At 47.6% G+C, this 27197-nt stretch overlaps 1 protein-coding gene across 1 annotated transcript; it reads left to right on the forward strand.

The window, feature by feature from the left end:
• The first annotated feature begins 1490 nt into the window (after positions 1–1490).
• On the forward strand, positions 1491–22377 carry LOC138811683 (intestine-specific homeobox-like). Its single transcript, XM_069999379.1, has 4 exons — positions 1491–2650; positions 16398–16549; positions 18618–18746; positions 19217–22377. The coding sequence occupies exons 1-4, from the start codon at positions 2419–2421 to the stop codon at positions 19454–19456; spliced, it is 753 nt and encodes a 250-aa protein (XP_069855480.1). The 5' UTR covers positions 1491–2418; the 3' UTR covers positions 19457–22377.
• Positions 22378–27197: the final 4820 nt, after the last annotated feature.

The following is a 27197-nucleotide window of genomic DNA, read 5'->3' on the forward strand; positions in this document are numbered from 1 at the left end:
CAGCTGTGCAGCCTCATACCCACCCCTCCATCTCTCTGGTTTCATCTCAATTATAGAATAGGTTGATGACACTTTAGTGATGTCTTTGACCTCCCAGTGGGGATTCAAGGGGACAGTGAGGGCTCAGCCACTGCACAACAACCAGCATGTGAAAAGCACTCTGTTTGCTTTTCTTTTTTTTTAATGTCTGTCATTGAACTCTGGGCCTGGGCGCTGTCCCTGAGCTCTTCAAGGCTAGTGCTCTACCACTTGAGCCACAGTGCCACTTCCGATTTTCTAGTGGTCAACTGGAGATAAGAGTCTCACAGACTTTTCTGCCTGGACTGGCCTTAAACTGCCATCCTTAGATCTCAGCCTCCTGAATAGCTAGGATGACAGGTGTGAGCCACCAGTGCCCAGCTTGAAAAAGCACTCTTCACCTCTCTCTTCTTCACCTCCCTCTGCTGCTGCCTGGGCTCCTGCTGCACTGGAAGTTCCTGTCCTTCTTGGCTACCCACCACACAGATGAAGCCCTTCTGCACAGCAAACCCTTTGGCTGCCCACCGTTGGAACTGGCTTCTGTGGGGCTCTGTCCCTCACCATGAAGATCACCATGCTGCTTCCACCTGGCCGCCTTTTCTCCTGGCACAGAGGAGAGCCCCACAGCCCTGGCATCTGGACAGCGCCAAGGGAGTCCCCTGGCCCCAGAATCTGAGCAGAAGTTCTACTGCCCACTTCCTCTCTGACTCACTACAATCCTCTCTTTTGACTGGTGAAGGTTCTTGAATGAAGGCCCTGCTATGTCAGACTGTTGCCCCTGAAATTGTAGCGGCCGCTGCAAGTCCTCCTCTCCCAGAGCTAGAACCCAGAGAGCCGGATTCAGCCAAGGGCCTCAGCAAACAAAAGCAGGCCTGAGTCCCTCCTTCCCCTAGCTCTCCCTGCTGAGGGAGTGGGGACCAGCCTCTCCACCACCCCCCACTCCCACCTCTGTGAGGAAGTCTGGACTCGAACCCACGTTCACATGCAGTCTCTACCAGGACATCCACCCTCACTTTCATATAAACTGGCTCTTTGGTGGCAAGTTCCTTGGGAACTGTTTGGGTCCAACATGACATATCATCCCCTGGACCCCGCTAGCCTGGGCCTCAGTTTCCCCACCTATACCACAAGGGCTGATACGTACAAGATGAAGAAAAGCATGTAACACTCTCCCATGGCACCCCTGGCTCAGCCTCCAGCCTCTACCTGCCCCATAAATTCACTTAGCTGCAGTAAACACATTTTATTGGGGCTGGCCATTCTGTCCCCGCCTTTTCTTCTCCTGTTTCAACCTGGCCAGTTCCCTAGCACCACACCTATCCCCGGCATCCAATGTCCATCTTGAAATCCCCGCTGCCTCCCGCCCCCTGTCTATCCCAACACCTGCATCCCAGGCCTCTCTTATCACCCATTTACTACCCCCTTTCTCTTTGGTTACACAGTAATTTGGAACAGAATTCCTGGTAGGACAGACCAATGCCTGTCCACCCCCCCCCCCCCAGCCTGCAGTTTATTGGACAGAGACAAAGGCTTTCTTTAGTACTGTCTCAGAGACAGGTAAGGGGGAGAGCAAGCAGAAGAGAAGCGGACAGACCTTGGAGGGAAATTTTAAAAAAGAGACCCTCAGGCAGGAGGAGAGAGCACTCGACATGTGATCTGAACCAGAAGAAAGCCAGCGCCAGCCCAGAGACACCAGGGAAAGGCTCGGCAGTGACCCAGCCACCCTTCCTCAACCGCCACCTGCAGAAGAGCAGAGGCTCAGACACCCTAGAAGAAACTCTCCAGAAAACTGAAGCAGCAGAACTGAAGGAAGTGGGGAAGACATCTTGAACAACCTCTCAAGTCATAGTGCAGCCCAGGACCTGGCTGGGCCCCTGGGACCCACAAGAACAACTTCAGCCTCTGGGAGGTTTGCCAGAGCCAGGAGAAAAGAGCCTCACACCAGAGAGAAGGCTAAGGTAGACCCTCTGGAGGTCCAACTTGATCTTGCCTACTGTGTGCTTTCTTGTCTTCTCCTCTTTCCCCCTGGGGAGTGACCTAGGAGATCCTGACCTGGGCTGGTTATTTTGACAGCCATGGACCCTGCTCTGGTACACTGAACCCCAGCATGGAGCCTCCTTGGACCTTGGCTGGTGAAGGCTGTGAACAAGAGGCACAAACACAGGACTCAGCAACTCTCCGCCCTGCTTCTGGGAGCTGCTTCCTTGGTCCTATTAGTGTTTTGGAAGTCCATGGAAGTCCCGGCGTCCATAGGATTATGCCTGGATAAGCCAGCAGGGGGCTCTCTAGTCTCCTTCTCTGCGTGCCCTTTGGGTCCCAGGAGCCTCTGGGGAGGGAGCAAGCCACCCTCTGCTGGTGTCACCCCGGGCACACACAGAGACCCGCTCCTTGAAGCAGCCCATGGAGTGTGCCACGGCAGGCCCGGCCCTCCACGGGGCCAAGGAGAGAAAGAGCTCAGGCCTCTGTGAGGACCCAAAGAAGCTAGGCCTGTCCTTCTCTATTGAGGCAATCCTCAGAAGGCCCCCGAAGAGGAGGGATACAGTCAGGCCACCAGGAGAAGACGGAGAGGATCCCGGGCACAAGGCAGCCACCAGCTCGGGCCTGGTGAGTCCTCCACAGGACCAGCCCCAAGGTAAGCAACTTCACGCCATTTGTCTTCATCCTGTGGGGCTCAAGCAGAGAGAAGGTGGCTCAGTTCACAGCAACAGAACAGAGAGTGGTAGCAGTCAGATGGATTCTGGGTTCAGGGCTAGCTGTCTGATCAACCTTCCAGTAGGTTGCAAAATGCAGGAACACAAGCCTTGTTCTTGTAACCAGGCCAGGGGTTGAGAATGTGACTTACTGTTCATAAAGATGGCTGCAATGGTGGGCATCATCTCTTCTTTGTAGAATAAATGCTCACAACCACGCCACTAAGAAAATTCACCTACGGGGCTGGGAATGTGGTTCAGTGATAGAGGGCTTACCCAGCATGCACAAAACCCTGGGTTTGATTCCTCAGCAGCACATAAGCAGAAAATGCCAGAAATGGAGCTGTAGCTCAAGTGGTAGAGTGCTAGTCTTGAGCAAAAGAAACTCAGAGACAGTGCTCTTGCCCTGAGTTCAAGCCCCAGGACTGGCCAAAAAAAAAAAAAAAAAAAAACAGAAAGAAAAAAGAAAATTCATCTGTGACAGAGAGGTAGAATGTGCTCCAAGATACACGGTGAATAGCCTCACATTCAGGGCCTGGCTCTGGCTATCTCCAAACCCTGCAGTGCTCAGCACATTCTTGGTTGGCACAGTTGTTACTTGATGCCCACAGTCTAACCTTCTCCCCCAAACCAGTGGCCACCCCAAGCCAAATCCCTAAGTAACAATGGCGAGATACATTTCAGGCCCTGTAGAGCTGACTCTAAAAGACAGGAAAGCCGGCACGGGGCCAGTGAGGTGGTCTCACCCTGCTGTGGGAGCCTGGGTACGGGTCTCCATTCTGCTCTGATCTGCTGTGTGACCTCAGGAAAGTTCCAGTCCACTCTGGGTTCATCATCAATCCCAGCAAAACAGCTGGAGCAAAAGAAGAAAAAATGTTGGTGCTGGTGATAGCTCAAGGGCCACTGGGTTGAGGAGTCCATGAGCCCACAGCAGCTCATGTGAGGTTCCAGTTCGCTTTCCCCTTCACCCTGGAAAGGAAGTTCAGGGAGCCCGGATAATATTGTCTCCCTTACAACAGAGCCCCAGCCTAGCCCAGTCTCCTCCAGAGGGCCTGATAGGGCTTGGCTACAGGCCGGGGGCAGACCCAGGAAGGCTATCTGTCCCAAAGCTGGGGATCTGAACCTGTCAATGAGAAAGGGGCCCATCTGAACTTCCACAAGTTCATTAATATCTTCCAGTCAATTGAGGATTCACAGAGCCAATTTCATTGGGTCTCTAGCCTGGGGCTCTCTTGCTATAGCTATGTAAAATCCATGACACCTCCCCTCTGAGCCACAGTACAGGACAGAAAGGGAGAGGACTGGTCTGGTCCTCTTCCCATCCTCCAGCCTGATGAGACCCATGGCCAAAAGGAAGCCAGGCTTCCTAGGCCTGTACTGAATATTCTGGCACATCCCATGTGCACTCCTGCGGGCCTCAAATTGGACCCCAGAAAGTGCTGGCCAAATTAACAGTCATAATATTGGAGATGCCCTATGGCCCTTATGGCAAGCTAAGTCACACCCATGCTCCTCACTCTCTAAATGAAACGCAGAAGAGAAGAGAAATCACCTGCCAAAACTCCCTGAGCCATCCACTCTGGGTTATTCCTGAATGTAGTCTAAGTCTCCATCTCCCAGTCTGCTGGAATTCAGCATCCCTGAAGCATGGAGAAGATCCCCATTTATACTTTCAAGATGGCTGGAGGGCAGGAGAGGTAGCAATGCACACACAGCATTACATCACTAGTTCGGTAATTATTTCTGCACTGGCGCTCCATGATGACCAATAGTGCTGGTTATGATCCAGTAGTGGTCATACATTTATTTTAAACTAAATGTATTTGAGCAAAACGAACAAAAAGAAGTCTATCCTGGAAAAATGCTAAGCAAATAATAATGGAGACGAAGTACCAAATGTGTCAGCAAGTACAAAGGTGACGACCTGCGGAAATTGCAGACTGGAGTTTGTGTGACTTGCTGGGTGAGGAGTTTGAGGACTCTGTCTCTCTGTCTCTGTCTGTCTGTATGTCTCTCTGTCTCTCTGTCTCTGTCTCTCTCTGTCTCTCTGTCTCTCTCTGTCTCTCTGTCTCTGTCTCTGTCTCTGTCTCTCTCTCTCTCTCTCTCTCTCTCTCTCTGCCCAGATAGGGCACCATTGCACAGGAAGACCTCAAGCAGGTCACTTCCCTCTCTGGACCTCAGTTTCCTCATCTGTAACATGAAAGAGCAGAGTGAGAACTTCCATAAGGCCCCTTGTAGATCTGACACCCTTCACAGATTCACCTGCAGAGTAATTGTTGTTGGAGGGAGAGCTCCCTGGTGGTCATTGTGTGTGGCAGGGCTTTTCTCCATGCACAAGGGCAGTTGCAATGCCAGGTAGGCCGGAGTGTGTCACTGGCATCCCCACCCCTGTCTGTCCCCACAGGAGACCCCATGCATGTTGCTGTTGGCTGATGTCTGCCCCCACTTCCCCATTTTCTATCCCCTTCTCCTGTGCAAAGGCTCTCAGCAACGGTGACAGGACTAGAAATAGCAGTATCTTCTACATTCCAATAGTGGCAAAGGAGGAATGAATTCTCATTGGTCTCACTTAACATTGGCAGAAGGTTCCACAAGGGGCTGGTGGGCATTGCTTCCTGTCCACCATCATGCAGGGAGCTTCTAAAAATGCAGCATTTGGCATCTCGCATGCAAGACTGTGACATGAGCTCAAAGACAAGGACAGGAACCTATGCTCTCAAAAGCCTCACATGGTGATGTTGGCAGTCCAAGGTCACTCTTTGAGGAGGCTGAGGCTCAATGAAGCCAAGCCACAGAGCCAGCATGCACCAGAGCTGGGGCCAGGCCAAGTTTCCAGGCTCCAAGGTTCTTGTAGTATTCCACGATTGCCTTGTGTCTCACAGCGAGGGGCTGGGCCTCCTCTTCACATCCGCTCATTCCCGGGGAGCATGAGTTGAACCCTCCCAGACTATGGAAGAAGCTCCTCCTAACTGTAAAGGTGAGATCCTGGCTTTCCATCCTTCCTTTCTGAGAGGAGCAAGCTCCCCAAAGCCAGGGGACCCTCCACAGTCAAGGAAGACCCAGTCAAAAGGAAGCTTCTATCCTGCAGAGCCAGTCCCTGAAAAGAAAGGAGTCATCTCCTCACCTTTCCCACTGGTGACCCTCTGAAATCATGACCCCAGGGAGAAAGGGGGAAGAAAGATTGACAGAGACCACCTATCCATCAGGACCACCTGGCCTGATCTATATAGATTGCCCAACCCCCACATGTCCCTAGGCCAGTCATTTGTTTGCCCAATGAAGAGCTGCTAAGGGCTTACACTGGGCCAGGCTGGAGAATGTAGGGGAATAAAACCAGAATCAGTGACTGACTACCACCACAGCAGGCCTGGCAGTGTCACCTGGGGGCAGTGCTGGCTTCTGTCCAACTCCTCTAGTGCAGTTGGCCAGGGTACAGTGACATTGTGGGTATTTGGGTGATATCCTATAGCGGAGGTTGGGCAAAGTTTTTTTCTACAAAATGCCAGAAAGTAGCTGCAAGCTTTGATGGCCAGAGGGTCTCTGTCACAATTATCTGACTCTATCATTGGAATCTTAAAAGGCCCTGGTGACTGGGGGCCACATCTATACTCCTAGCTACTCAGGAGGCAAGATCTGAGGATGCCAGTTCAAAGCCACCTGAAGCAGACAAATCCAAGAGTTCTCATCTCCAAGTACCCAGCATACAGCTGGCTCAACAGGTAGAGCACCAGCCTTGAGCAGAAAAAGTTAAGCACAAAAAGTGAAGTCCTACCTTTAAGCCCCACTACTAGCACAAAACAAAAGCTTCTATAGACGATTCGATGTGCAAAGCGATAGATGTGTTTGTGTTCCAATAAAGCTTTAGGTTAAAAAAAAAAAACAGATACTAGGTTGGACTTGGCCCTCACATGGCAGCTCATCCATTTCTTCCCTAATCCATTGATGGGGCACTCACAGTCCTTCTGTTAGAGGTCCTAGTGGTCCCCAGGCTCATCTCCAGCCCTGAGCCCATATTCTACCTCACGGTGAGTGGAGCTACTCTGGGACCTCCACAGTTTTCCTCCCTTCAAATTCTCCCAGCTTCACCCTTTAGAAGACTTAGCTCTTCCACCCACGTTCTCCTTTTCCTCCTCTCTGCCTTCTTCCTCCCCTTCTGTGTTAATTTCTGTGCCTGTCATGACAAGCAAATGTCTTAAAACACAGACACATATTCCCTCAAGGTCTGGAGGCTGGACGTCTGAGATGAAGGCATGGGCAGCATAGGTTCCGGGAAGATTCCAACGGGAATCCTATCCAGGCCTTTCTTCAGAATTGCACTGGCTCCTACAAGCCTTGGCCTTCTTGGATCCAGCTCTGCCTCTGTCTTGCATACACAGTCTTCCCCCCTTTACTGGTGTGTGTGTGTGTGTGTGTGTGTGTGTGTGTGTGTGTGTGTGTGTTAAAATATTTGGGCTGAAGTCAATTGGCTGGCTGGGATAAAGGATGTGCTCCCACAGTGGTTCATGCACACGGCTTTTATGGGGTACCAGCTCTTGGTGGAAGCGGAGTTCCTCTCCATGGAATGGCCTCCACATGCTACTTGAGTATCCTCACAATATGGCAGACGGCTTCTCACAAAGTAGGCAAGCACATAGAAAGAGAGAGAGAGCCAGGTGGAAGGTGGATGTCATCTTTTTTATGACCTCATCTCAGAAGTGATAGAGCATCACTTCTACTGCACTGTAGTCATTAGAAAGGAGTTGCCAAGTTTGGTAAAGAATCTAAAGGGAGGGCTGGGAAGGTGGCTCAGTGGTAGAGCGCTTACTTTGCATGCATGAGGCCCTGGGTTTGATTCCTCAGCACCACATAAGCAGAAAAAAAAGCCGGAAGTGGCGCTGTAGCTCATGTGGTAGAGCTGAAGAGCTGAGGGACAGCACCCAGGTCCAGAGTTCAGGCCCACGACCGGACCAAAAAAAAAATAAAATAAAAAGGATCTAAAGGGAGTGATGTAAAACAATTTGCAAATCTATCTTGCAGTTACAACTTAGCAGTACTATGTCAGGAGCAAGGGGTGGTAAGGAGAACAAAAGATATGCACAGCCACTCTCTTATCTCAAGTTGAGACAAGATAACTATCAAATTAATCACAAGTGCTAGGCTTGGAGTGACATGATGACATGGTACCCTACAAGCCTGTTCAAGGAGAGATTTGATCTGTCAGGAAGTTCAGGGAGAAGGAGGCCGCCTCTCACACTATAACAAATGCCTGAGACGATCAATTTACTGAGAGAAGCTTTGTTTGGCTCATGGTTTCAGAGGTTTCAGAGTTAGCCCATTGCTTTGGGCCTGTAATGCTACCTCCTGGTCAAGGAAGTGGCATTATCCCCTCTCAGTGACCTGAAGACCTCTCTCTCTTCAAAGTTCCACAGCTTCCCTATAACCCTACCATTAAGGGATCCTAACAAATTAGCCTTTGAGGGGCATTCTAGACCTGAAGTATAACAGAAAGCTTTCCAGAGGAGATAAGAATTGATCTACAATCGGTAGGCTGACAAAGGAGAGAGGAGGAAGGCATGACAAGGACCTAGTGGTGGACAAGATGTTCAAGGATACAGGATAAAGCCTGGCACTAACCAAAACCAGGCCAACCCACAATGGATCTTACCAGAGACATTTTCATTCTGTTTTATATTGAATGAAGAACCACTATGTAGGTTTCAGGAGGGGAAATGTACAGTGCGATATTGGTAAGAATTCTTTGATTCTTGTTGGTGAACAAAAATGTCTTAGGTAAACTAAAATGGAGAGGAAAATGAACTACCTTGAAGAAAACTAAGAAGTCATTTTCCAAATTCACCCATGAAAGGGTACAACCAGAAACAGATTTTAATCGGGGCCTGGTGGCTCATGCCTGTAATCCAAGCTACTCAGGAGGCTGAGATCTCAGAATCTCAGAATCGTGGTTCTAAGCTAGCCCAAGCAAGAAAATCCCTTAGACTCATATCTCCAGTTAATTACCAAAAGTCATAAGTGGAGATGTAGCTCAAGTGGTAGAGCACTAGCCTTGAGAAAAACAAAATGCTCAGGGACAGTGCCCAAGGCCCTGAGTTCAAGCCCCTGTCACGCACGCACGTGCGCGCATGCACGCACGCACGCACACACACACACACACACACACACACACACACACACACACACACACACGCAGGTTTAGAGAACCATGAGACAGTTGATAACCCCTTCTAGTCTGTCTTGCTCTTTCCCTCTACCTGTGGGCTCAGCTTTCTCACGGCCAATCAGCATCCTCTAAGTGGCTTCCGATAGCTCTAAGAATGACATCAGTCTCAGCGTCTATCATCAAACACTCTAAAGTCTGAAGTCCAAAAGTCCCAGAAAAGGGGCCTATTGGCCAAACTTGAGATATCTGCCTCTAAACCAGTCAGCTGAGGCCAGAGGATTTGACTGGTGACATAGGTGTGTTTGGACATGGTCTGAAGTCTTCTGTTGACTGTCAGGAGGAGAGCACTTTTCCCTTGCAGGACCCTCACAAGTCTTCATAGGTCATTTGTAGTCTTCCTTTATGGAACGCTCCCATTTCTCTATTAATGCTCCCAAAGAGGTTTTCTCCTTCTAATACTCCTTGTAAAAAGGCAGTTGTTAGTAATTCTTTGCAAGAAAACTTTCTTCCTTCTGTTTTGGGGACAGAGGATGATTTTTGTCCATCCCTAATCTTGGCACCTAGCATGGTCAGAGCTGGCCTTCCTTATTTAGTTTAGTAGAGAGAGCAGTTAAACTCATCCTCAGTTTTTGACAGGAAGGGGTAACTAAAAATGGATTCCCCCCACAGAATAAGAACAAGTTCTCCGGCACTTCCAGTGTCATGCCCTGAAATCAACCTGCAGCTCCACCCTCTGCATTGTCCAGCTGTTCCACTGCATTGTTATAGCACAGATTGGAGAGGATCCAAGGTGTATTCAGAGGCGAGGGAACATACATGCACACACATGAACACACAGCAATTAAAATGAGAGCATTATCAAAGCATGTGAAAACAACCTGTGGTTCCCCAACACCATAAGCTACACTCCACCTCACCCCACTGCATTGGGCCTGGGATGGTACATCATGATTGACCCTCTTCCCAGACCAGAGAACACTGTCCTGGGAGTCGTGTTGCCATGATATAAACGTAACAATCAACCCCAGCCAAGTGAGAACACAGAAGAAATAATAAGCTCCATTGTAAGACCACCCAGAGAGCTTCAAAGAGTAGGTGCCATTGGAGACATGGTCCCAAGCCAAGAGTGGAACACGACAGCAAGAGTCCTGTGCAGTAGCCACAAGGAACAGAAAGGTATATTACTTTTAAGAAACAACAAAATTGGCTGAGCACCAGTGGCTCACTCCTGTAATCCTAGCTACTCAGGAGGCTGAAGGAGGCTGAGATCTGAGGATCGCAGTTCAAAGCCAGCCCAGACAGGAAAGTCTGTGAGACTCTTATCTCCAATTAACTACCTGAAAACCAATAGTGGTGCTGTGGCTGAAGTGGTAGAGTGCTAGCCTTGAGCTGAAAAGCTCAGGGACAGTGCCCAGGCCCAGAGTTCAAGCCCCATGATTGACCAAAAAAGTAAAAAAGAAAAAAAGAAACAACAAAATTCAGTATAGTTAGAGTCTAAGTATCATACAGCAGAGAAGCCAAAAGACTGAAGCCGATAGACTGAAGGTCGAATGTGCCAAGCTGAGAACTTTGGCCTTTACTTGTGTACATCAGCAGTTTTTAAACCATGTTTGGTGTTGATTATCTGTTTGCCAGTTGATAGACATTTGGGTCATTTCTATATTTAGCTGCTGTGAATGGAACTGCTACAAACATTTTTGTACAAGTCTTTATTTGGTGTAAATTCCTAGGAAGGGAATGGTTGAGTGATATGATAAATTTATGTTAAGCGTCTTTCAAGAAAGTTTTCCAAAGTGGCTATGCCTTCTTTCATTCTCTCCAGAAATGTATGAGGGTTACGGTTTTCCTACAACCTTGTCCACACTTACTATTATCTCTCTTTTTTTATTATATTATTTTGATTTGCAACTTCTCTTATGACTAATGATGTTTCTGTGTGGTTTTTTTTGCCTGTTTGTACATGCTATGAATAAGTGCTTTTTGAAAGACCTAAAAATAAATAAATAAATAAAACCATGTCTGTGGAATTTCAGGCTTCTATTGAGATACATGAGCAGAGCTAACCTGGAAGAGGGGTCCCGAGGGTCCCTGATGTAAGTCAGAAAAATGCTCTTTTGCCAAAAATAAAAAAGGAACAAGTGGGTAAAGGACCAATACAAGTGAGTAAAGATGGGGGAGTGTGTGTATGGTATGGAATCCTACATACAACATGTTTGAATGGGAACTATACCCAGGGCAGACATGAGCTGCACCCCAGGTGCTAAGCCTGTGACTGTTGGGAGCAGGATCAGAACACACTGTATTCTAGGAAGATGCTGAACTCTGAGGGAAAGCCAAGCACTTTCCCCATCCAATCTCACCAATGCTGGTGGATCTTCTCTCGGCTCTTCTCTCCATTATTTCACAATGCGACTCCTATCTCCTCTTCTCTTTCCTCCCTATGTGTAAATTTACTTTTTCTTGTTTGCTTACATTAAGGTATGCCTGTTTTGTACCAAAAAACAAAAACAAAACAAAACCCAGAAAATACACATTTTTTAAAGTACCAGAAAATGTACCACTATTAATAATTCTGATACATGGTCAAAACAGATAAAAATTTTAAGATACTGGCTGGTTTGTTGTAAGCGGAAACACAGCACTTGGATTTATTTTTTTTATTTAAAAGAAAGCCATTCTTTTTGTATTCTCACTATATAAACCACAACAGATCTTGGCGAGAAGGAAACATCTGATTGGTGTGAGCTTTGATCGATCAGTAGATCACCAGACAAAGAACAACAGGGGATTGCAGATTCAGGGGCTGGGGACCAGGATCTAGGGAATGAAAGGCCATGGGCAGTTTGAGAGAATCTAGAAATGGCCAAGTGGGATTGAAATCACAGAACTGAAGGTTAGGGAAAAGGCTGGTGTTCGAAAGCCGAATGGGAAAAGCCTTGAACACCATGCTAAGATGCTGACTTTCTTCCCGATGGGCATAAGTGAGCTAAAGCAAGTGCATGACCTGACTTGAGAGAACAGGCCAGTACAAGTCAGTCCTGGGGAGACTCTTAGCTTATACCCCACCTTCAATATCTGAGGCATTGTCTCCAACATGCAAGAAGACTGCAAATGTGCTGCAGATCTCCACAGTAAACCCTCTGCCTTGGGAGACAAGGACAGACCCATTTCCAAAGATATCACCCAGTGGCAAAGCCCCCCTGGAGCCTTGAGCTGAGCAGCCAGGGCCAATTAGCAGACCACAGAGAAGGAGCAATCAGGGGAAGGAGCCGAGCGCAGAGAAACATCGGTTTATAATTAGGTGGCCTAATCACCTGTGTAAATTGTGTATTTCTTATGATCAATGTGCTAAACAGCTCAGGTTTAATTAAGTTCTGCTGACTTGTTCTCTTTGAAGACCCACTGAAGTGTGATTCACAGCTCTCACAATTAACAATGTGGAGAGAAGCAACTGGAAAGGGGTGGCAGCTCCCTGCCACCTTCATCCCCTCTCCCTGCTCCCTTGGTGCATTGGGTGGGCTGGGTTGGAGGAACCTGCTTCTTGGTTTCTCTGCCAAGAACCTGGTGAGTAGATACTGAGCCTAAAGAAAAGCTAATGGGTTTTCTCAGTCTCAATCCAATACCCCCCTTGTCCTCTGTGAGCAAGGGGTCTAGAACATCCTGATTCTCCCCGAGGATAGAAAAATCCCACCTTATGCCTAGGACAGCTCCATCCAAGAGCTCATATTTCCAACCTCTTGATGAATGAGCTTCCTCTGGTCCAAAAGTCTGCAGGTGAACTGTACCAAAAAAGAAAAAGGGAAAAAAATTGAGAAGGTAGGTTATCTTTTTCAGTTGTCAAAATCATTACCATTTTCTAGAGTATCTTCTCCAGTTTGTGGTTTGGAATGATCCAACCTCTTCTTTCATTAGAACCCAAGGAGAGTCGATTGGGTAGGAGGAAAGAGGCTCCAGCTGGAGCGCAGACTCCCGCCCTCCTTGTAGTCAGCTTCGGCTCTTGACTTATCCTGTCTGACTTGTGACATCTGACAACATGTTAGACCAATTATGTGGAGCTATCTTCTCTGACCCACAGGCTTGGACTGGACTTGAATTTCATGTTTATTCATTTAGAGCAAATATCAATTAAGCACCCCCTCCCCCGTGTCCCCTAATCTAATCCTCACTCCTACCCCACCAGGGGTACTTGGTGCAGTGAGACAACAGAAGACAAGTCTAGGCTTGCTCATTTGAGAATTCCATAGCCTCCCACCGTGAGTGCCGCATGCCCTGGGAAGAGGTGCGCCCTCATTTTCAGAGAGCATATTTTTGTTATAGGAATGACAAAAAAAATCACGAGAGGCAGCGTTGCCATTTTGAATGCTAGGGAGAAAAAAAAAAAATCCCCTGGCCTCCACAAGTGAAGGTGATTTAGGCAGAAGCTTGGTGCCTTTTCTGTTGCTTTTACAATACTATCATGTGGCCTTTGTTCTAGAGCTAGAATTGCATCCTACCTTCATAAATCTGAGGTCAGATAAACAAAGCAAATATTTCTGGATTTCGTCCTGCTTCCAACATCCAATGTCATTTGGTTCCAGTTGGAATCTATGGACAACACTGGCTGATTCCTCTATTTGAAAGCTGTCCCTGGGAGGTACAAGTTCAAGGCCCACTTTTCTATCCTCATCATAGTCTAGCGGACACATAGGCCTAGCCTGAGTGAGACACATAGGCCTAGCCTGAGTGTGCTTGCTCCCTCATTTTCCTCAAGGTTCTCCTTCTCAGCACCTTATTAGCTTCTGCTATTGGACCTCTATCAAGCAGAGGGGGTCCTGGGTTTGTTCCCAGATCCTCTGCTCTTTCTCCCCTACCCTTTTTATGGTTTGTTTGTTTGTTTTGCCAGTCCTGGGGCTTGAACTCAGGGCCTGGGCACTGTCCCTGAGCTTCTCTTTTGCTTAAGGCTAGCACTCTACTACTTGAGCCACAGCACCACTTTGGCTTTTTCTGTTTATGTGATACTGAGGAGTCGAACCCAGGGCTTCATGCATGCTAGAAAAGCACTCTACCACTAAGCCAAATCCCCAGCGTCCACCTCCACTTTTTTTTTTTCAAGTGGTAATTTTTTTATTTTTTGTGAACATACTATACGGAGGGGTTACAATTACATGGGCAAGATAATGAGTACATTTCTTATCAAGCATTGCAGCCTCCTCCTTTGTTTACCCTTCACATCTCTTCCCAGCCTCCCCCCGCCCCTCCACCTACACTTTCTAAGAGACCTCATCCATTCCTGTGGCTTCAAAGGCACGAGGCCTTCTCACTACGGCCTCCTCACTGGAATTTACCCCCAAGCTCCCCCTCTGAACTCCAAACTTACAAATGCACTTGCCTGTTCTTTACACTTAAATAGATAATAGGCATCTCAACCTTAACATGTCCAATTAAAACTGATTTCCCCATCTGTTTCTCTCTCGTCTCTCTCCTTCCTCCTCCCTCTCTCTTTTTCCTTTCTTGCTTTCATATTCAAGCCAAAGCTGAAGAGTTGTCCCTGATTTCTGTGAGCCAATAGTTAATCCATCAACACACTCTGGCAGCCTCCCTGCAGAATCAATCACACAACCAACAACCAGAGCCATAGCTTCTCCCAGCAAGCAACTTCAGCAGCAGGACAAGGGAGGTGGTGGCTGATGACTCAAGATTCACATCATTCCACTTCTGCCACCATCAGAGAGATTTAAGTCTCCTTCCTATTCCATTACTAAAAATATAATCAGGGATGGTTTCTGATAGGTCCAGTTCAGGCCAGAACCCTGGAACTAAATCCATTTACTACATGTTTTGTTATAAGAATACTTTTCAGAAGGAGAGGAGTTACTTGTTCACCTTTCCCTCTACCCACCCTCCCAAAAAAAGAAGGTTCCGGACAGGTGAGTCAAAATATAAGCCTTCCTCACTCAGTTGGGGTAATGACCGCCATGTCCTCTGAGTCACATGCAGACCTGTTTATATCTCTCTCATACACTCAGCCATAGCTGGAAAGGTCAGGAAAGAGTATTTGGAGATGGATTACAAGAATGAATTTAGGAATTGAAGAACCAGTCAAAAATGGAATTTCAGGAAAAAGAGATGATCAATCTGAGACACATGGAGGAGTAGAGGAAAATCAGGGAGACAAGTAAACAGACACACCTGTGGTGTTATGGGTGCAGAGGTGGGAAGTACCTCAACTTGAATGAGGCCAGGTGCACACGCTGGAAGAGTAGTGAAGGTCAGTCCATCTCCATGGATGCAGAGGCCCAACATGGCACACAGGGTCCTGCTCCCAGAGAAAACTCCATGAGTGAGACAGAATGCTTATATGAACCTCTTGAAATTCTTAATCATTTTATGTTTGTGTCTGTGTTTTATCAATGAAATCTGATGGCACAACAAACCATATTCCAGGAGCTCGGAATTTGGAGCCTCTCCTCCCAGTCAGGGTGTTCCCCTCACTTCAGCCGCCCTAGAATGGGCCCTTGGCCCTGGTGTTCACAGAGACTGCAGCCCCATTGCAGCTTGCAAAGGGCCAGGCATGGGTTCCATGAGGATCGAGATCAGGATAGAGCCAAGGGTCTTCGCTGGCACCCCTGTCTCAGGGTGGTCAACAAGCCCAGGGGTGGGTCAGTACTTCCTCAGGGATGCTCCCTGTTTTCTCTGAGGGGACCTCAACATTAAATGGCAAATTAAAAGACTTCCATGATAGATGGAGAGAGAGAGATACAGAGACAGAGACAGAAACAGAGACAGAGACAGAAACAGAGAGACAGAGACAGAGAGAGACAGAGACATAGACAGAGACAGAAACAGAGACAGAGACAGAGAGACAGAGAGAGTGACAGAGAGACAGAGAGAGGCAAAAGCTTAGCTTCTTTTTGAACCGGGGGAGGGAGGGAGGTGTCTCATGTTTTCCTTTGGCACTGGACAGCCAGCCCTGAGTAGAATTGAGGCTGGACAGGCAGGTTGGAGACAAACTGTCAAGGGCTTGACTGCTGCAGAGCTCAGCCTGCATTGTGTAGGCCAAGGGTTTTTTTGCAAAGGGCCAGCTGGTAATTATTTTAGTCTTTATAGCCATATGGTCTCTGTTGCAATGACTCAATGCTGCTTTTATCATGCAAAAGAAGTCAGAGACAATCCATAAGCCAATGGCTGGAGCCGTGTTCCGATAAAACTTTATTTAAAACAGACAGTGGGTGGGATTGGCCTGCAGACCCTAGTTTGCCATCTCGTGCTGTAGCCAAGGAACAAGTTGCCGACATTGGAGAAGCAACAAGGCATAAAGTCAGAGAGAACTTTCTAGAAAGTGAATGGTTCCACTGTCCAGAGTAGATGAGATAGGATCAGCTGAGAGATTGTTTATTGGGAGAGAGAATAACACAAAGCTCCAAGCCCGGAGAACCAGAAGCCAAGTCTCAGTAGTAGCATTGTGGGCTGGAGAGAGAAAACAAGGTAATATAAGTCTCACCGAGGGGCTGACACCAAAGCCACTGAGCCAGCTCAGACCCTATCTCGTGCAGAAGAGAGGAAGAGCAAACGCAGGGTCCGGACCACCTTCACTTCGGAGCAGCTGCAGGAGCTGGAGAAGCTCTTCCACTTCACCCACTACCCTGACATCCACGTCCGCACCCAGCTGGCTGCCAGGATCAATCTGCCAGAAGCTCGTGTCCAGGTACAGAGCCCTTTGCCCAGCCCCAGGACCCCCGGGCCTTGTTAGGTGCTTGTCCCAGGCCTTCTGGGGCAGACAGTGTCCAGCCACTTTATCTCATGAGTACTGTCGTCATGGCCAAATAGTACTTTCCAAGAAATGAGATCAGGTTATTATAAAATGATTCTGTCGCCAGGCACCCGTGGCTCACGCCTATAATCCTAGCTACCCAAGAGGCTTGTGGTTCAAAGCCAGCCTGAGCATAATAGTTCATTAGACTCTTTTTTAAAAAAATTTTTATTGTGAAGGTGATGTATAGAGGGGTGACAGTTACATGAATCTGGTAATGAGCACATTTCCTTTTGAACATGAGACTCTTATCACAAAAATATAATAATAATCCAGAAGTAGCACTGTAGCTCAAGTGGTAGAATGCTAGCCTTGAGTAAAAGAAGCTCGGAGACAGTACCCAGGCCCAGAGTCCAAGCCCATGACTGACAACAACAACAACAAAAAATCCTTTGGGGTGGAAATGGAATGAGGGAAACACCATCCATTTCCAGCCATCTTTGCCTTTGCCCCCTTTCCCTCCCCCCCCCCCCCATTTACATACAGTCACATTCACAAAACAGGCCATGACCCTCTAGGCCAGGGTCAACAAACTTTTTCTATAAAGAGCCACGTGGTAACGAATTTAAGTTTTATGGTCATGCAGTCACTGGCAAAGCAGCCAATTTCTATTGCCACAGTATCTAAGAGCGGCACAGACAACATGAACATGATGTGTGCCAATAAAACTTTATTTGGGAATGCTGAAATTTGAATTCTGCACATTTTGTATATATTACAAAATATTCATCTTCTTTTGATTCCCCCCCACACCCCACAACCATTTAAAAATGTAGAAACTACTCTTAGCTCATAGGCCATTCAAAAAAGATGTGGAAGGGAAGATTTTTTTCCTAAATGTTGCTACTGGTGACCCTCAAAGTAGACCACATGGACATTCTTGGAAGAAGCTGAGAGTTGGACAGACCCAGGGTCCATGGATACAGCCTGGTTTGAATACCAACAGCCTACTTTATTGCTTGTAATGTCTTCACCCCAGAGTGTCTATTGCTTGGTCCATGATTAAAAACACTGAAATACACTGGATGCTGGTAGCTCACACCTGTAATCCTAGCAACTCAGGAGGCTGAGCTCAGAGAGTCACAATTCAAGGCAGGAAAGTCTGTGAGATTCTTATTTCCAATTATCCACCAAAAAGCTGGAAAATGGAGCTGTGGCTCAAGTAGTAGAGTTTTTAGAACAGTACCCACACCCTTGAGTTCAAGTCCCAGAACCAGCAAAAAATAAAATAAAATAAAGCAATAATCTGTTTTAATAAAAAAATCTAAACCATGGCCTAAGTCAACACTCCACTGTTTATACCATTCCAACCTTCTTTCCTTCTGGATGAGGCCCAGCCCTGTCCTAAGACATCTCCTCTTTCCCTCCCTTTGGAATCAGGCCCCAGCTGAGTGTTTAGCACCTGTGTCTATGGTAAAGCCTTGAATTCAACACCTGCCTCCATAGAATTACCAAGTAGAAATGGCCTTGTGTCAGGGACCACTGGGGCGTTCATGAATGCAGGGAACTGCCAATGTTCTTCCAATAGATGCCAAGTGGCCCACGGGGGTTGCAAACGCATGGCCTGCTGACAGAAAACAGCCCGCAGATGGGCTTTATGTGGTCTGTACCAGATTTTCAAACCCAGACATGAGCAACGATTTTTAAAAGTCCAAGATTTCCACACTGGAAACCGGATGAATCCACATTTCCAGGAGATGGCTGTCAGCTTGAGATTTAGAAGCTGTCCCTTTTCGATCGTGCTCACCCCAGGCCCTCCCCTCCCCAAGTATCGCTTGCCCCGCTCCCAGACCCCGAAGGCACCAAAGGTTGTGACTCTGGGCTTCTCTCCAGATCCCAACATATCCTACACAAATGTAGCTTTATAAACTATCAAGTGCTTGTAATCTAGTAGGTGCCTGGCGGGCGCCTAGAGGAGGAACACCGCTTTTATATGTCTCTATTCCGCTTCCCCTAACCACAGATCTGGTTCCAGAATCAACGAGCAAAGTGGCGGAAGCAGGAAAAAACCGGCAGCCTTGGTGCCCCACAGCCACTGGGGGAAGGCAGTTTGGCCCTGCCCTCACCGCTGGACATGGCTGCGGTCAGCAAGGTGGGGGATGAAGGGACCTTTGTCTGGAACCGTGCCAAACAGACCCAGATGGGAGAAAGACCTCGGGGCTGTGTCTACAGTACCAAAAGCAAGGAAAATCCTCCCCAAATATTAGCTGTCCTGTGGAGCCCTCACGGGCACCAGGTAGAGATCGGAGCAGTGAACCGGCCAGACGACCCTGCCCCTCCCTGGGTTTCCCTACCTGCACTGGGGTGGGATTTTTCATTCACCCATTTGTTTGCTACTTCAGAAACAGGGCTTTGAAGAACAAGGTGACCACTTCCTATGTGACCACCTGTTCAGGCGGGCCTGGGCCACACAGGACAGTCATTATCAAACCCACAACGTCCCAGCAAGGCAAACCAAGCCGGTCACGCCAGTCACTCTGCATGTCTGAGCCGTGGCGACCGCAGGGAGGTGCCGGGTAAAGCTAGGGTCTCACCTCTCCCCCTGGCTTCTTCTTGTGACAGGACCCCGTGCTGACGTCCTCCGCTCTGCCCAGGCTGGCTCCTCCCATCGGGTGTTACCCACCAGCTCAAAGTAGACTGACCTCCACCTGGTTCCCTTCGCGGATCACCCTGGTCCCCCAGCACCCATGGGAGCTGCAGCCCTTCCTGGGCCCTCGGGTCTCACAGACGTGCATTCCTGACCTCTGTGTCCTGCTGCCTTCACACCCCAAGTGGAGCAGTGTCTGTGCCACTTCAACATAGGGACCAGGCACCCTCTCCCCAAGTGAGCTGCTCTTCCTCTCCCAGTGACAGCAGGTGTCAGATGATGCCCTGGGCATCAGAGAAAATCACTCCCGCCATCCGGAGATGGTCACGGCCCAGAAAGCTGCCATCAACAGGTCATTGAAAACCAGGGCCACAGGGTGAATCAGAACAGAGACAGCACTATCTCTGCCAGCAGAAGTGGCCCTCCTGGTCCAGGAGACTGTCTGCACGCCGGGCATGGTGGCTCATATCTGTAATTCAAGCTATGCAGGAGGCAGGGGTGGGAGGATCACAGTTTGAGGCCAGCTCCAGACAAGAAGTCAGACTCTATCTGGACAATTAACTAAAGGCAAAAGGGCTGGGTGCGTGGTTCAAGCCATAAAGCAACTGCTGAAAAAGCAGAAGAACCTGATTACAAACCCCCAGTACCACCAAAAAGACTGGCTACATGACAGCTCATGATGGGCTCCAGGATGGAATTCTGTCTTCCTTGAGCTTCCTTTAGTTTGCTGCACGACCTCCAGCTGGTCACTTGCCCCTCTGGACCTCATCTATTATACAAAGTAGTTGCATGGTTGACTTCTGATAACACCTCTCTCCCCGGATCTGAGAGGATGATCTATGGGAAATACTAAGGCAAAAAGGAGACTCATGCATTCCTATCAGCATGCATTTAATGTGCATTTATTGAGCACCTACTGAACACTCCACCCATGGAACTGGATATGAAGCCAAACGACTCAGAGTCTGTCCAGGTTGGTTGAAGGGCGATATTGACCATCACCTGCAAGCCAAATTCAGTGGCTTTGCACTTCACTCATGTCTAACACATTCTTTAAGGCTTTGATGTGACTGGACACTGGTGGCTCATGCCTATAATCCTAGCTACTCAGGATGCTGAGATCTGAGGATTGAAATTCAAAGCCAGCCAGGGCAGGAAAGTCTATGAGACTCTTATTTCCACTAAACTAACAAAAAGGCCAAAAGTGGAGTTGTGGCTCAAGTGGTAGAGTGCTAGCCTTGAGCAAAAGGAGCTCAGAGACAGCACCCAAGCCCTGAGTTCAAAGCCCCAGGACCTACAATAAATAAAGAAATAAAGAAATAGAGTTTTGATGTGAATATCCCAGAGTGGGAGGGGGTGGAATTTTTTCTTTTAATTTAAAACAATTTACTTGCTGGGCTCTCGTAGCTCCTGCCTATAATCCTGAGATGGAAAGGTAACAGTTCGAAGCCAGCCCATGCTGAAAAGTCTGTGAAATTCTTATCTTTAATTAACCACCAAAAAAACAGAAGCAAAGTGTGGCTCAAAGTGCTAGAGTACTAGCCTTGAGCAGAAAAGCTCAGGGACAGCATCCAGGCCCTGAGTTCAAGCCCCACGACCAACAATAACAACAGCAAAAGAATTCACTGTCTAGTTATTCTGGGTTGGGAAGGGATGGTGCCATAGCTGGTACTCGGGAAGAGGAAGATAAGGCTCTTCTTAGGGTCTCTTCCCAGGACATGTGCCAGGGCCCAGCCAGAATGCCAGCCTCTCTCTTCCCTAGAAAGCCATTCAACTCTGAGAGAGTCTGGTGACAAGAGCAAGAGTCTGTGCAAACTGCACACTGAGCCTCCCTCGCCCAGCAGGGAAATCAGGAGCCCCTGAGAGGTGAGTGGGTTTTGCAGGACACAAGGCTGGACCCACTGCAGAGCACCTGCTTGCTGAACTACCCCTAAGCTAGGCAGTCAAGCTCAGCCTCTATGTCCAAGTCCTCAGTGAGTTCTAGGAATTTTCCTGAACCTCTGCAACCTGCCCGGGGCCCTTAGCCCACCCTGAAGTTGGACCAGGAATTGAGAGGCCAAACTATTATTTCTGCATGTCCTCTTATTTGCTATGTGACCTTACTGTTCAAATCTCTGGACCTCAGTCTGCCTGTCCATGAGTTGAAAGCGGTAACATCAGCTCTGCCTTCACAACGTACCGCAGAAGCAGACTGCAGTTCAAAGAATGTGGATTTGCTCCTCCAACTTAGAAGTGTGCCATCTCTCAAAGCCTGTGAGAGCTGTGATTGACAACTTGGATAAAAGGAAAAGGTGAGGCTGAGGGAAGAAAAGCCAGCTCACATCACAGGCGAGTCGCTCAAACTCTGGGCAGAGGGTGTTGTCAGCATTGTGTCGCTGACAATACCTGAGACAATCAACTTAAAAGAAAGAAAGTTTATTCATTTAGTGCTTTCTGAGCTTTCCGTCCAGAGTTGCTGGGCCTTGTTGCTTTGGGCCTGTGGTGGCACTGTACTTTATGGTAGGAGCATGTGATGGAAGAGGCCTCTTCACCTCATGGTAACCAGGAAATAAAACAGAGAAAGACAGGAAGGGGCGGAGCCCCGATGTTCCCTTCAAAGGACCACCCTCAATGGTCTAACTTCCCTTTCCTGCAGCTTCCTCCACCCCACAATGGCACCCCGGGCCGGCCACCAAACTTTTAACACTTGGCCTTGGAAAACATTTACAATCCAAGTCATGGCACAGGTTCCCATTTTATGGCCCTAGATACCAATGTGCAAAATATAACTTTTAATTGCTGCATATAACTACATTTACTTTCTACGTTGTTGGCAGAGAATCTGTCCTAGTAGCTTCTAGGTTACTGATTCTTCAGACACTAACATGTTGATTTGGGGGGAAAAAAAATTTCAAATGTCACTTTCCAGCCCAGTCTAGCCCAGTCCTCAGTCAGGATTCACTGAGGTGTGCCTCATGCCCTGGACTCGGATCTGCCTTGAACTCCCCACCCTGCCCACGCACTGCCTCCCTCAATCCCTGTTGGCGGGTCACCATCATCCCTCTGCAGCAGCTTCCCCATCCTGGGCATGCGAGCTCCCTAGCCAATATATTGCTCTCCAGTCTATGGCCACCTTGCCACCCTCCCCACCCCACACCAAGGCCAGGGAAGTCTGGGGCCCAGCCCAGATCTCACCCACTCCCGCTGCTGCCCTCTCAGGACCACTCCTCACACCCTGGTGTGCAGCAGAATCAGAGATGAGACAATACATCTTCATCCTCCCAAGGAGAATGGGAGAAGTACAGAGCCCCCTGCCACGGGGTTCTCACCTTCTCCTGCTGTGTACCCCTCCTCTTGCTCAGAGGCTCCAGTGAGCAAGTATCTTAGCTTGGCTTCTTCAGAGGCTGTTGATTTTGCTGCAGCATTTCTTCCTCCCTAAGGATACTCACCCAAGAACTGTCTTATCCCCTTTACCTTACATCTGTGGGACAGATGAACCACTGTAGAATGCTTTTCATGACTTTGGGCAAGTGACTGTTAACTTCTCTGGATGACAATAGCGCCTTGCTTCTTGGGGCTAAATAAGTTGGCTCATAAAGACACTTAATATATGTTAAGAAAGAAGTCATTTGCCCCAATACCCCTTTTCTGCCTCTCCTACCATATTTGAGCAGCTCCTCTGACCCCAAAGTCTTTGTAAAAGGCCAAAGAACTCTCAAGAGAGACTGGGCAAAGTCATGGGTGGCTGTGTTTAACTTTCCCAGGGAAAGGAGTTCATTGCTTTCATTTGCTATTCAAAGAGTTCTGAGGCAAAGCCTTAGGAATCATAAAGAACCCCTGTGAGACCTGGCAGGTTTCCACTCCAGCTGTGAGGACTGGAGATTTCAGAGAAGGACAAGGATAACTTTTGCTTAAGTTAAAATCAAATAAATCTTGTTAGAGTTTCCATATCCCCCTCCCAAAAAAAGTGTGGGAGATGTAGCTATCTATCGTCATAACAGTACTAAGAGGTAGAATCTTGAAGAGGAAGCCAGGCTGCATCTGGATGGGAATTTGCTTTGTTCTCATGACTCGAGGTTGCTCACATATCATGGCCCACTCTCCCTGGCGGACCTCCCCAAAATTCTCCTGCCCAGAATCTTAATCTAAATGTGAAAGTCCGGTCTCCTCCCCTTCCCCCACCTCAGGTGACAAGCACGGGAGTACCTGGAAGCAGGCTACACCTGGCTGAACTTTAACCTGCACAATAGGTTCCCAGAACCAGGCCATTACCATAAACTCTAAAGGCCTCTCCTACTCCTTGCCTACCTAGGGCCCTACTTAGATCCTTCCACCTCTGCTCCCATTGTGCCTCCTGTCTCCTGACTCTTCTCAGATCACCGTGGGGTCCCTCTTCAACTTTCTATTAAAGTTGTTCGGGTCTGTTGAGTTTGCTTGCTGCTCTTTCTTTATTCTAATACCCTCATAACTCAGTTTCCTACCTGCATCATGAGCAAACCCATCCCATTACCATTCAAGTCTAGCTCTCCCCATCTCTACCCTGTAATGGCACAGCAAGAAGGTCCTCTGCAGATTCCAGGCCCTTCATCGTGGACTTCCTGGCCTCCAGAATTGTAACACTATGCCATGAATTTCTGTGCAATGGAAATTACCCAGTTTGTGGTCTTCTGATATAGCCAAACGGTCTGAGCTTTCCATCCAGAGTTGCTGGGCTCTGTTGCTTTGGCCCTGTGGTGGCACTGTACATCATGGTGGGAGCATGTGATAGAAGAAGGCTGTTCACTCCATGGTAGCCAGAAAACAAAATGGAGAAAGACAGGAAGTGGTGGTGTCCCAACATCCCTTTCAATAGACTCCCTGTGATCTAACTTCTCCATCTAACTACTGACATGACTGAACAAACTAAGATAAATATAAAATGAATACGCGGGAAAGTTTTATGTAATTCACTAACAAATGGGTACAGGAAGCTGTAACCAACTTCAAGAATAATATACTTATTCAAAAAACAGATGCAAGGCCAAATGTAATGGTACTGTCCTATAAATCCTAGCACACAGGAGGCTGAGGCAGGAAGATCATGAGTTTGAAGCCAATGTGGGTTATGTAGCAAACCCTATTTCAAAAACACACACACACAAAAATAATAAGCAGAAAGGACAGGCAAGTCAGTATACTGAAATAAATTACACATAGAGACAAAGAGAAAGCAACCACCAGGAATTATTGATTTCATCTCCACCAGTTGTGGTACATTTGCATGGCTATGGACAAGAATCATTTGCACTGGTAACAGTTTTCTATTTGCCTGAGTTGAAAAATAGTTCAATGACAATGAAAGAGGAAAATAGCCTAGACAAATGGGCTGATCCCAACTCCTGGTAAAGTGCCAATCCTGGGGATAGAACTGAACATCTGGACACTATCCCTGGGTTTTTGTGCTGAAGGCTGGCTCTCTCCCACTTTGAGAAATGGCTCCACATCTGCCTTTTTGGTGGTTAATTGCAAATGAGTCTCATAGACTTTCCTGCCCAGCTAGCTTTGAACCTCCATCCTCACATCTCAGGCTCCTGAGTAGCTATGATTACAGGCATGAGCCACCAGCTCCCAGCTTACTGCTGGTGATTTTTATCTGCCCATTTCAAATGTCTTTCCAAATTTTTTCAACACAGTAGCTTTTCTCTCTCTGGCTCTGACTTTCCTCATCCATGAATGGGGTGAGAGCAGCCTCAGGAGATGGCGGTGAGGATCATATTAGGTGACAGCTGCTAAGGCTTTGTACTTATTTAAAAAAACTTGATGGATACAGAAACTATTATTTATTGCTTTTCAAGGTCCTCTAGAACTTCACTTAAAATCCATATCTGCAAAGTGTTTTAAATATCATAACATTTCTTTCATATCCATTGACATTTTAGAGTTGTTTTTAGAAATGTACAAATGGATATCAAACAAAGGAAAGTATTCTCAATTTCATAGATGATTAAAAACACAGATAAGCCAGGCACTGGTGGCTCACTCTTCTAATCTTAGCTATTCAAGAGGCTGAGATCTGAGGGTAAGATTCACAGACAACCCAGGAGACAAATTTGTGTGAGTCTTTTCTCCAACTAACCAGCAAAAATGCAACAACTGGAAACGTGGCTCGAGTGATAGAGTTCTACCCTCAAGCAAGGGGTAGGGTGTTAAAGAGTGGTAAGCAAGAGCTCAAAGCCCTGAGTTCTAGCCCTAGTACTTACACACACACACACACACACACACACACACACACACACACACACACACACACACACACACACACTAATGCAATACATAGTTTTCTACCTTTGAGATTGGCAGATACAATAATAGTGTGGGTTGAATGAAGCAGGTATTCCCACATAAGAAAGTCTGAATTGGGAAGTCATCTTGGAAGCCATTTATCACTGGCTATTAATATTCTAATGCATGACTCTAATTCTATTTGGGAGAACTTGCCTGATTAATGCCTGTGTGCAGTCTTGTGCCACATAAGGACATTTTGGTCAGCGGCAGATCACATGTACAACATTGGTGCCTTAGCAGTGCTCCTCCTAGTGACATCACAGCTGTCATCTGGCTGAGCCCACTCTGTGGTGTTGACATAGCAACAGAACCACCTGGCAGATTTCTCAGCATGCCTGCCTGTTGTAAAGCAACATATGACCATAAATACAACTGTAGATAAGAATGTTCAGCAGAATGGCAGCAGAAACCAGGAACTACCTAATATGGTACCTGGTTGAGCCTACAGTGATGAATTCATCCCACTGGTTTAAAAAAAAGAAAAGAGGAAAATTGAGACAGCCAGGTACCAGAGGCTCATCCCTGTAATCCCAGCTACCCTGGAGGCTGAATTTGGAAGGAGACCAGCCGGAGCAGAAAAATTCATGATTCTCAGTGAAGAGCTGGACAAGGTAGTGCATGCCTATGGTCCTGGCTAGACAGGAAACCTAACAGAGAGAGTGTGAGCCCAGGCTTACACCAATGCACACCCACTTCAATCAAGACCTATCTCAAAAACAACTAGAAGGATCGGGATTAAAGATGTGACTCAAACATGCCACAAGCTTTGGGTTCAAACCTCAGTATGTGAGAGGCAGACAGTGACAGAAAGACAGAGAGAGAGAGAGAGAGAGAGAGAGAGAGAGAGAGAGAGAGAGAGAGAGAGAGAGAGAGAGAGAGAGAGAGAGAATTTGAAATCTGTGTCATGGGAGATTTCCACTAGCTATGCTCTTAAATAGAAAGTTGTATAGTATGATTCTATTCAAGTAAGGAAAGTATCAAGGTACATTCCTGTATAAAAACCTCATCCAGCCAGGGAGCCACTGGCTCACTTTTTCATTTTGTCCCATTGCCACTCAAAGATCTCTGCCCTCAGTCCACTGACCTATGGTAGCACACATGCACACATCCTATCTAAGACTGAGGAGACACTACTCAGCTCTGAGCAGCTCTTCCTAGGCCTGATATGGTGCCTGCTTGCCAGGCCTGATTATATTTAAAAGAAGAAGCAGTCATCATTCTATCTATCTATCTATCTATCTATCTATCTATCTATCTATCTATCTATCTATCTATTAGTGTGCCTATCTATCTACCTTCAACAGGTACATAACCCTGCTAGCAGGAATCTCCCCTAACACTAGTTTCCCTCATCTCCAATACACCAGTCAGTCACTTACAAAGCTACCCGATCCTGGGGCCATTCATGGTTGCCCATTCTGGGCAACTGTCCCTTCCAGAGGCTGTCACTGCCATAGATTTGGAAGGACAGAAGGCAGTGTGGTCTCCCCTCAGGTCCAGGACCTAATATTTGGAAGAAATTGCTGGATGAAGGGAAAAGTTCACTTTGCACATACATAGGCAAACCTGTGGCATGTGATGGACTGGTGTGAGGATGCATAACTCACACTCAGTATCCCCTATGTCCCAAGACTCCATCTCTGAGCCCACCCA

The sequence above is a fragment of the Dipodomys merriami genome, unplaced genomic scaffold, assembly GCF_024711535.1.
Source record: "Dipodomys merriami isolate MVZ:Mamm:240054 unplaced genomic scaffold, mDipMer1.0.p SCAF_55, whole genome shotgun sequence".
Taxonomy (NCBI): domain Eukaryota; kingdom Metazoa; phylum Chordata; class Mammalia; order Rodentia; family Heteromyidae; genus Dipodomys; species Dipodomys merriami.